General features: G+C 46.3%; 1 protein-coding gene across 4 annotated transcripts in view; it reads right to left on the minus strand.

Annotated features, from left to right (window-relative positions):
• LOC144724558 (uncharacterized) overlaps window positions 1-11,285 on the minus strand; it is a 49,080-nt gene extending 37,795 nt beyond the window's left edge. For 2 of the 4 annotated variants that reach the window (XM_078603823.1, XM_078603822.1), the window contains exons 1-5: window positions 10,728-11,281; window positions 8,736-8,797; window positions 7,565-7,710; window positions 4,032-4,317; window positions 531-3,576 (exon numbers count right to left, since the gene is read on the minus strand). In XM_078603823.1, coding sequence (XP_078459949.1) covers window positions 531-3,576; window positions 4,032-4,317; window positions 7,565-7,710; window positions 8,736-8,797; window positions 10,728-10,836 — 3,649 coding nt within the window. In that variant the 5' untranslated portion in view covers window positions 10,837-11,281. Of the gene's footprint in view, window positions 1-530; window positions 3,577-4,031; window positions 4,318-7,564; window positions 7,711-8,735; window positions 8,798-10,727 lie in introns of all 4 variants that reach the window. The other 2 variants (XM_078603824.1, XM_078603825.1) reach the window with 2 other exon arrangements.
• Window positions 11,286-11,545: the final 260 nt, after the last annotated feature.

Genomic DNA, 11,545 nt, shown 5'->3' on the forward strand with positions numbered 1-11,545 from the left:
ATGGGCAATGATTCATACAAATCCATATAGAAGCATGTGGCCAAACACCTGGAAAGCACCCGATTAACAACATACACACTTTTATGGACAAGATGAGTTATCTGTTTTTCCTGCATAATGTCATATTAGTATTATTAATAATCTATATATATAAAATCTATATCTTTTTTGGACTCCTCTTAACCGTACTTCATAATGTTCAGTGCAGGTTGGTGAAGGCAGGTAGTGCAGACACAGGAAGAGCGAGGAAGTACAGTGCAACAACAAATGCTGCTGGACCGCCCTCTGCGGCCCACCACATAGTCCCGCAGAAAAATCGAATTCCGCACGGTGGTCAACCATCTAAGCTCGATCTTGGGGACACCCTGCTAAGATCCTGAGCTCCAATTAGAACGGGGTTCACTCCAGGTGAGTTGACCAGAGGTGGAGGTCTCCTAGGTAAATGCAATTGATTGATGTTTGTGTAAATGAACGGGTGAGTGGATACGGAGGCAACACACATGACTGGAAGGTTTCCATGCCTCACGCACCAGCAGTAGTCGGCGTCTGCACGCCCTCCATCTCCATGGCCTCCTCGGTCCCCTTTGTCTTGGTGCGCAGCGATGAGGGTCTCACTCTCGCGTCGTCCGCTGTGGCCGTCAACTCGGTCACTCCCTGTGCCTCAATGCCCTTGCCTCTTTGCTCGGCTCGCTGCTGCCTCAACGGTCTCTCCCCTGCACCAGTGACCCCTATCTCCGCTTCGAAATCCACATGTTCCTTCCTATCCCTCTGCCCCGTTCTTTTCTCTTCGACTTCCTCCAATCCGTGCCCCGTCACAATTCGCTTGTCGACACCCGTTCCCAGCCCCTTGTCAGAAACATTACCGTGCGCACCTCTCTCCGCCTTCCTTCCGGGCGCCCTCTCTGACCTCACCTCATCAATCTGTCTCTGCGTCGTCCTCTCCGACCCCCTCCTATCCAGCGCCCGGTCTACAACTTCTTCCTCCACTCCCTCGGCCACGTGCTTACGGTGGCGTTCACTCTCATCGTCGCCTCTCCTTCTCTCCCCTTCCATTTTACATTTATTCTCCTTTTTCCTGTCTGTCTTCCACTGCATTTCATTCTTTTGCTTCCCTCTCTCCATTTCAAACTCGTCCCTCTCCTTCACCACACACTCCCATTCCAACTCCCTCTGTCTTTCCACATCCCTTTTCACTTTCATCTCCCGTTCCCTCTCCAGCTCCCTTTGCTTCTCCATCTCCCTCTGCCTTTCTATATTTTCTCTTTCCAATTCCCTCTGCCTTTCGATCTCCCGTCTCTTAATCTCCCTCTGTCTCTCTGTCTCCTTTTGTCTTTGTATCTCCCTATCTCTTTCCAACTCCTTTTGTCTTTGTATCTCCATTTGTCTCTCTAGTTCATTTTGTCTCTCTATTTCCTGACGTTCTAACTCTCTCTGTCTTTCTATCTCCTTTTGTCTTTGCATCTCTTTTTGTCTTTCTATTTCCTTTTGTCTTTGTATCTCCATTTGTCTCTCTCGTTCATTTTGTCTCTCTATTTCCTGACGTTCTAACTCTCTCTGTCTTTCTACCTCCTTTTGTCTTTGCATCTCATTTTGTCTTTCTATTTCCTTTTGTCTTTGTATCTCCATTTGTCTCTCTCGTTCATTTTGTCTCTCTATCTCCTGACGTTCTAACTCTCTCTGTCTTTCTACCTCCTTTTGTCTTTGCATCTCCTTTTGTCTTTCTATTTCCTGACGTTCTATCTCCTTTTGTCTTTGTATCTCATTTTGTTTTTCTACCTCCTGTCTTTCCATCTCTCTCTGTCTTTCTACCTCCTTTTGTCTTTGCATCTCATTTTGTCTTTCTATTTCCTTTTGTTTTTGTATCTCCATTTGTCTCTCTCGTTCATTTTGTCTCTCTATCTCCTGACGTTCTAACTCCCTCTGTCTCTCTATCTCCTTTTGTCTTTGCATCTCCTTTTGTCTTTCTATTTCCTGACGTTCTATCTCCTTTTGTCTTTGTATCTCATTTTGTCTTTCTACCTCCTGTCTTTTCATCTCTCTCTGTCTTTCAATCTCCATCTCTTTTTCTAACTCCCTCTGTCTTTCTATCTCCTTTTGTTTTTGCATCTCCTTTTGCCTTTCCATCTCTCTGTGTCTCTCTATCTTCTGTATTTCCATCTCCCTCTCTCTTTCTATCTCCTTTTGTTTTTGCATCTCATTCTGTCTTTCTATCTCTCTCTGCCTCTCTATCTCCTCTCTTTCCAACTTCTGCTGTCTTTCTATCTCCCACTGCCTTTCCATCTCCCTCTGTCTCTCTATCTCCTGTCTTTCCATCTCCCTGTGTCTCTCTATCTCCTCTCTTTCTAACTCCCTCTGTCTTTCGATCTCCTTTTGTCTCTCTATCTCCTGTTTTTCCATTTCCCTCTGCCTTTCTGTTTCCTCTCTTTCCAACTTCCTCTGCCTTTCCATTTCCCTGTGTCTCTCTATCTCCTGTCTTTCTATCTCCCTCTGCCTTTCCATTTCCCTCTGTCTTTCTATCTCCTCTCTTTCCAACTCCCTCTGCCGTTCCATCTCCCTCTGCCTCTCTATCTCATCTCTTTCCAACTTCCTCTGTCTTTCTATCTCCCTCTGCCGTTCCATTTCCCTCTGTCTTTCTATCTCCTCTCTTTCCAACTCCATCTGCCGTTCCATCTCCCTCTGCCTCTCTATCTCATCTCTTTCCAACTTCCTCTGTCTTTCTATCTCCCTCTGCCGTTCCATCTCCCTCTGCCTTTCTATCTCCTCTCTTTCCAACTTCCTCTGCCGTTCCATCTCCATCTGCCTTTCTATCTCCTCTCTTTCCAACTTCCTCTGCCTTTCCATCTCCCTGTGTCTCTCTATCTCCTGTCTTTCTATCTCCCTTTGTTTTTCTGTCTCCCTCTCCATGACTTTCTTTGCTCCCTTCTCCTCTACATCCTCCTCCTTTCCCACCCCCTCATCCACCCCTTTGCTCAGTTTGGTGCCCAGAATCTCCTGACTTAGCTGTCGGCGAATGTTTCCACCTGAGCCTCTCCTGGCACCGGTCTCTCGCTCCAATCTCTTCATCTCTCCCAGCCCCTGTGCATTCATATCTTTAGCCACATCCACGCTGTCCTCCGCACTCATCCTCTCCACACTCCCTCTGGCCGTGCTGTCGGCACTACCGGGGACATCTCTCGCCTTGACGTCCCCGCGATTGCCGCGCCCTGACACTCGCCCGGGTTGCCTGCAGTCATCTTTCACTGCTTCTTCCACTCTCCCACCACCCGATGCCTCTCTGCCTTCTTGCGGCCTTTCCCGTTCGTTCGTTTCACCTCTCCCTGCGTTGTCAACTTGAGACCACTGGGGCTCCGAGCCCCTGTTCATTGCCGGGCTGTCGGCCTGGTGCTTAGGGGCGGTTTTAAAGGGGTTTCCCATCGCTTGAGCACGCGAATCCCGCGTGCAAGAAGACCCAGAGGATCTCGGAGTCCCGGGGCTGGGCGATCGCGGATGCGACATCGGCGGCTCGTCAGGGAGTGGTGGGGACTTCTCAGCTTTGCTGGAGCCGAGCGAGGACGGCGTGAGGGTCCCCGAGTTTGCCTGTGAAGCGGAGGCCAGGGAGGTCACGCAGTGAGTAGCGATGCCGGTCGTAGTGATGTTGTTAGGGATGTTGACGCCAGAATGGAAGTGATCGGAGTGATGTCGGTAGGGATGGTGATGGGTGTGGTCGTGTTGGGAGTGGGAGAGATGTTGGCAGGGCTTGTAACTGGGTGATGGTGAAGGGGGTGGTGATGATGGGAGTCTTAGTTACATCTGCAGAAATGGTGATGAGGGTGGCAGCAATGAGAGTGGTTGTGACGGAGCTTGTATTGATTCCCAAAATGTGTGAGCATTAAAAATTGTGTTTATTATTCATATTGTAAAAAGGGTGATTGCACAAACACTCCGAGTCAACCGGGTCATGCCGGCCATTTCCAGATTTTGTAAATAAATGTTCATGAGCAGCTGGGGCCTCTGTAGTATCGACAAGTGGAAGAATTCCGAAGCCACCTCACCTGCTTGACCTCCTCCATGGTGATGGGCTGGGTCTGGTAACGAGACGAACCGCGTCGCCTCCTGGACACCAGCCGGTCCCTGGGCGCCCCCGGAGCCGCGTCGTCGCTGGGGGTCGTGCGCCCGCGAGTGGGGGACAGCGGGGCCCCCGCGGCGCCTGGCCGGAGCAGGCGGTCGAACAGCGCCATCTTCTCGGTCAGCGTCAGGGTGCTGGTGTCCGGAGCGCCGTCCGACTGGCTCTCATCCTCGTCCCGCGCACGCGCCACGATCTCGGGCTTGCTCCCCGAGCTGCAAGCACAGCAGCAGCGCGCGTGTGTGTGGGGTGTGTGTGTGTGTGGGGGGGTGTGTGTGTGTGGGGTGTGTGTGTGTGGTGTGTGGATGGGGGAGTGGTAGTGTAACAATTAGCGTGCTGCGCTACGAACATGGTGACCCGAGTTCGATTCCCGCTCATGGCCAACACCGGTGATGCTTATTTGAACCAGTCCCGGGCCTCCCCTAGGTCAACTCAGCTTCAAATGAGTACCTGGTGCAGTGTGTAAACATTGCCACTGGGGAGACAAAGGCGGCCGGGTATGGTGTTGGCCACCCACCCCCTCGTGTGCCATGCTAGCCTTCATTGGTGCTCGCTAATAGCACGTACCCCAACAGTCTATTTGTTTTTCTTTGTGGGGTGTATGGCACAGTAGCGGGCACAGGTGGTGCATCGGCCAGTCATCTCAGTCAGTCAACCGATGGCACCTGCTGGGTCTGTCCCATGACCTCCTGCTAGCGGCCATTCGACACTTCACGTGACCTTAAAGTGCACTTAGCCTGGCACAAGCGCCATGGTGACATCACCACCACTTAGTGTCGAAAGGCAGTTGTTGTTCGGGTGTGTGGAGTGTGTGAGCACACAGCCAAATGAAAACCAAACATACCCACCTTAGCGCCCTGTTTCTATTATTGCATGTGGCAATGTGTTCAGGAGATAAAATGCCAACGTCGGGATCTGCTCGCCATGAGGGGGCTTCAGGAGAGAGTTCATGTAGTTTTGCTATTCGTCCTCCACCGTTGAAGGAGCGCAGACAACAGTGGTCTCCGATATGGTCTATAGTTTTGGCTGCATGGCCACTTGCGCACTTTTGCTTGTCTTGAAGGAGTTGTGCTCATCGGCCTGTTGATGCTTCTGATGCAGTCGATGGTCACACCAGCGTCTTCGATGAGGAATATCAAAGCCAGGAGGTGCGATTTTTAGGTCTTGAATAGATACCACTGATGCCACCACGCATCACTGTCACTTCCTTCTTTCTGCCAGCACCACCAGTAGTTGCACAGCTGACACATACCTCCTAGGTGTGCTAATCACAGCGTCATCGCCTCTATCTGGCTTTAGGTCAACCCTTTGTTCACCAACATCGAGGTGCCAGTTCAATACCTTTTTATTTATATTTTACTTTTATTAATTTTAATTAAAAAAATTTATCTACGTGACTTTACCGAAAAAACCTAAGAATATACTTCAATACCTGTCTTGTTAATCTGCTCTCCTCAGTCAATACGGATGTGTTCTATCCATTGCAACCTCCTTTCACCAGCTATGTCGATAATACTTCATTGCCATGCTCTGTTCTAAGCTTACAATTTGAGCACCTCATTTGGTCATATAATTGCAAGCATTCTTCGCCTACATTCTTATATTCCTATAATGAAAGACCAGAAGCTTTTTTTATATTTACTTTGATAAATCCCAGCTCAATTCGCTGGAAAGCACCCACCCACCTATTGTTTTCCAAATCCTGCTGTTGACCAAACTGCAGCAGATACTAATTTTGTTCTGAGCCACCCTAGGGAAGGTCCATGCCTGTTTAGGGTACCAACAAGGACACAGGGAGGGACAGGTCACAGGCAGCTTGCCTCGGGCCTAAAATCTACGAGAGCTTTGAAAAGGGCTGAGATGGCGTCATAGAGCGCCTCCTCATCTGGCATTTTGTTCCGAGAGTCTCCAAAATATTTCAGCAACCCTGAATACCACGGGAGTGCACGGGCAAAATCAAACCTCAACCACCGGGTTCACTTCGGTGTGCTCGCATCACACTGCTTGCTCCTCGTACACAAACATGCGCACACACAGTATTCATTTTGAAAGTCTTGCACGATGATTTTTGTCAGCCAACCTGGTCAGCTGGGGTTCAGGTTCGACTGGAATGGGGCTGTTGCTCCTTCCTTGGGCTGTTGGGCTGCCACTGGTTGTGCCCTGAGCAAATAAGCCAGCTCCACTTTGGGCCACAAGGGAAACAGATAAGGGGGCAGGCAATAGGGATTGGAAGAGGCGACAGACAGAGAGGCAGGCAGAAACAGATACAAACATTAGCATGGACAAATTGGCGAAAATAAAGACAGGCAAAACGGAGGCAGAGGGGCGGAGGGGACATACAGACAGGCAGGCAGACATAGACATGGAGAGACAGAAAAAAAAACAGCACAGTGAGACAGGCAAATTCAGAAAGATAGATCACATTCTGATTGGATAGGTGAACCAGCAGCACACATGCCTAGCCACCTATGTCATGGTGTACACGACATTATATTCGCTCGTTTCAAAGTTATACTTGTCAATTGTTTGAATATATCAATAATATTTCACATTTATTCTCATCTTTCCTAACTTCTCTTGTAAATTTATATAATGCTGTGATCTGCATTGTTTTAGTTGCACACTGTAATGCGTTTCCTTTTTTTGCTCAACGTATTTAAACCAAGACCTACCTTGAAAAAGAGGCTTTCGTTTCTCAATGGGCTCTTAAAAATTATAAATATGGGCATCACTGTTCATTAGTTACATCTTTTAGAACACTGTCCTCTTAGGAGAGAACTCATATTTAGTGCAATTATAATACAAATAACGATATTCATATAAGTAAGCTGTGACCAGAATATGGGATTGTATCATAATTTTTTAACCATCTCATCATCGTTATTATTATTCTTATTTAGAGTTAAGGAATTCTAGAATAATGAAAAAAACAGGGGCCACCGATGCTGTCGTTGAAGAAAGATAAATCTAGTGTACACAGGCAACTCACATCATAAAAAAATACTGACGAGAGAGGGATACGATTTTGCCGACAGAGTGGGTAAAATTGTATCCCTCTTATCTAGGATAATGCAAAAGGAGACAGAGGAAGACAGCAGGGAGGCCACTACTGGACAGAAACAACGAAGGAAGAAACAAGAGAAGAATGGGGGATGCCTTTGCCCAGCTGTGGGAAGTTGCAGGCTTGGATCATCGTAATTATTGCTGCGTCCACGTAGAGCAGGAATCAGCAACCTGCAGCTCTGGAGCCGCGTTACGGCTCTGTAAGGACTGTTTTGTGATGTTGTATATGAATGACCATCGTCTCGTGTTAACATTCATCGCAGCTCTTTAAATATTGGATTTTTTTCTCGAATTCGAAAAAAATGTCTCCACTTCTTGTTTTGGTTGCCGACCCCTGACGTAGACACAGGTGGATGACCCCCCCATACCCCCACCCCCCCACCACGCATACCCCCTCACCTGGCGGGCGAGCCCGGCGGGGTGCCAATGGGCTGCGTGAACGCGCGCTTGTGCAGCCGTCGCTGCAGACGTCGCTCCACCGCCGGGTTGCGAGAGCGCATTTTCGGAGAAGCTGGAGATTCCTGGGACGCGGCTTTCTCCAGCTCCTGTGGGAGCCAGGAGCGTGGAGGAGGAGGAGGAAGGGTAAGGAAGAGGTGAAGGACAAGGTGGCATCATGAAAGAAGAGGGAGACGTGATGTTTGGTGTGTGCAATGAACGTCATGCTGATGGATGAGATTATCAAAATCAAGAATGATGGCTTTTGTGCCAATTGCACCATGGTATTGGTGGAGTTGTGGGGCAGTACACTGTACAATAAACTCGGCGACTGAGAATGTGATTCCCAATTACAGCAAATATAGGTGGCAAGAGATACACGAACCGGTTTTGGGCCTCTCTTTCTTCACCAGTCGTCACGGAGCAGTGTGGCGACGTATGGGTCAAACAACCGCCATGACCGACATTGTGTGGTTAAGCTTCCATCCAGTAGTGGATTTATAAAGGGCTGTGGATTACTGTTCCTACAATATACGCATTACAGGTCCCATGCCTTGCTTTGATAACATCAAGGGCTCTATCCCTAATGACCTGGCTAATGTTCAATTATGAGTCAATAATAAATATTTAATCAGGCCAAATATCACCTTCCCTTTATAATTTTCAAAATGCATCCCCGATCGGACTTAACTCTGCGTGTGCCAATGTTGCAAAGCCACCCAACACACTTCCCAATTAACCTGGCGTGGGCTGTGGAGTGTGCTCAATGTGTAGCGCGCTGGAGGCGAATGATGATGATGGTGATGTTGGTACAGCATTAATACTCCACATTTGTCATGTCGCTAAAGTTAATGCATGCATTGGACAACCATAGATCATTGCCATTGGTGGTTATGTTGGCTCCGGCAGCAGTCATTTTATGTTTAATGGCTTCACTATTCAAGGGCAATGATTTGGCTTTCCTTGAGGGAGTGTTAATTTTGGACTGTTCCATCATTGAGAATTGGAAGCAGGTGGTGGAGTTTATGTATTTATTTTTAGTGTATTTAACTACATAGTAGTCATTCTTTATCTAAAAGCTGTGTAATTCCTCAACTGTTAAAGGCACGGTGGTAATAATCTAGGAGAATCAAACCTTGAAAAATGACCGCTTGGCAGCCACACTGAGCTTGGCCTTGTCATCAATATTGTCCGTTTCTAGTAGAATAGCAGACACGGTATGCATTGAACACATACAAGCTGTTTCAAAATGGAGCAAAATGCACAACAACAACTTCTGTGGGCACAAGCCGATCCAAGCCATCATTGATTATGAACACATACAATAACAAATGCAATAACACGCCGCATTTACTGAACACTTCAATAGATTCCATTGTATTTCGTTGTGTATTAGCGTGTAAAACGGCCTATTTATGGAACAGATTAATTGGAATATATATTTAATTGAATACGTAAGCTTCCGCAACCAATATTATCCATAATAGGTTTTTGGGTTAGATCGCGTGAATATAAATGTGTCTTTAAAGCTGCATCACTCGACACAGCCAATTAGTAAAGTTTGTCACGTAAACAAAACATGGCAATTCGTTACTAGTGCAGCACACCGGTGTGTTGGAGAGTAAACCCACAACATTTACAATTCGAGTAAATTGTAAATGTTGTGTATCAGCGTGTTAAACAGCCTACTTATTGAACTGTTAAATTGGCGTATATATTTTATTGCCAGACATATTTAAGTTGAGTGCAAGGATAGGTAAAGATCCCCTCCAATGGGGCTCTCTGATGCCAGTCTAGATGAGGCCCTTCTACCAGCAGTGGAGTGAGAAAAACATTTACGGGGTTGCACTTTGACCTTTACTTTTCAACCGCAATGCAACATAGGATGTGAACGTACGTTTTAAATTGGCAAGTAGAAAACAATTGTAGCGAAGTACATTTGATATGATTTTATGCCAAATAGCCGTGTGCAAATGTAAGGAATGCAGTATTCTTAACAGCAGACAAGAGTGTCTTTAGTTTCATTGTTCTAACTCCCTAATCCTCAGCTACCACATTCTCCCACATGCACAGACAGAACAAATATCTCACGTAGAAAGGATATTCTTAAAATCTAGAGCTGTGGAAAGAATGTTTTCAAAACATATTGCAGCATACTATAAAAATACATTTGGCAATATTTTCAATATATATTTTGATAGATGGGGGGGAAAAACACGTGCCCCGATATTTAAAAATGTATCACGCACTTTATTTAAATTCACGTGTTTTTAAATATGATGTTTACATGTGTACTTATAGTAGTGATTAAGAGTGCATGTTGTGTAATGTGGTGGAGTGGTGGTGCAGCGGTGAGTCAAATCTGAACCAGTGTCAGGAGTTCCCTTCACCAACTCGCACTGGTCCTCATTACTTTGATAGTGCATTGTCTTTGAGCTGTACGCCTTTTGGCGTCCTTTGTTCGAGCACCAATTGGATCGAGGCTCAAAAGAAAGCCGTCCCTGGTGTGGACCAATCAGTTTCAAGGACAATGCATATATTATCATAGTGTGTTTTTTGTTTGCATTTTGACTGCAAGTATTGTGGTTAATGCAGACATGAATCCTTGTTAAAAAGGTTTCAGTTTTGTTGCCAGAAAAAAAGGGGAAAAACCCTATTAGTATGTGGTGAGGTATGGTAAAGCAACCTTCCATGACTGACAGTGTGTTGAGGCCTTCATCCAGCAGTGGATTGACAGATTGAAATGTGAATGATTATCAAATGTAATGAAGTGAAAAATGGAATATACCTCAAAACAATGTTGGTTTCGATTTTCAATTGTGTTACGGTAAATATTTATCCATTTATCAAAACATATTCCAAAATATGCCTATATATAGTACATATTTCAGTGAAAATGTAAAAGTTCCAATTTTAACATTGCTTAATGAGTCGACCTTTTAAAGAAAATATATAATGAGCTACACATTTTCATATTCCTTCTCCATGAGGAATACGGTATGCGCTAACTTAAAAGTATTCCACACATAGGCTTCCACAAGTGCTGGGTGCTACCATGTTGTGTACAAGAAGATTTTTGTGAAGGCGAGGTGTGGGTAAACCAGTGTTGAAGAGTGATGGCACTCACCAGCATTGTCATCGGCATCCCCTTGCCAAGACCTGCTGCAGACATAAGCCAGGGTTACACATGCGGCGTTGCAGCCACCTCTGACGAGTGCGCAAGCCGGAATTTGCATGGCAATCCTTACCTGGCCAAGCAAGGCTCAAACGGGCCATGTAGCCTGCTATGAGTGGGCTGCATAGTTCCCTTGGCGAGCGGAAGTTACATACTTGATACTGCACTAAGAGTGCTTAAAAAGCATTTACAAAAATAACTGAGTTTACTTTGGGATGCCGTAACATAACACATGGTATTCGAACTTTTAATGATTATTATTAGAATCACTTTCCTGCAGCCAGAGAGGAAAAGGGGAGCAACAAAAGGGGAAAGACCGAGGCGTTGGAGCCACGTGTCTATGGAAGCATTCGGGGCAACATTCAGGCTGTTTCTGGATCAGCCCAGCAGGGCTCGGGGTCTAATTTGGAAACGTCGCAAGACTGCACAGCCAGCCCTCGATGACTCGTGGCACCATCGGCTCATTGACACTCAGGGTTTAATTCTACAACATAACCAATGCCACGTAGAAGGAAAATAATAAAATAATAAAAATAAAACAATACAATTCTCACGACGTTTCGATTGCAACGCAAGCAATCATCGAAACGTCGTGAGAAATTGTATTTTTCGATTTAAAGCTTTCGTGACTGCAGGGATTCATCTTCTTGGTTCTGTCGGTAAAGTCACGTAGAAGGGAAGTAATAAAATAATAAAAATAAAACATAATAAAACAATTCTCACGACGTTTCGGCCACAACGCAAGCAGCCGTCCTCAGGCGAAGAATGAG

The sequence above is a fragment of the Lampetra planeri genome, chromosome 21, assembly GCF_965212315.1.
Source record: "Lampetra planeri chromosome 21, kcLamPlan1.2.h2, whole genome shotgun sequence".
Taxonomy (NCBI): domain Eukaryota; kingdom Metazoa; phylum Chordata; class Hyperoartia; order Petromyzontiformes; family Petromyzontidae; genus Lampetra; species Lampetra planeri.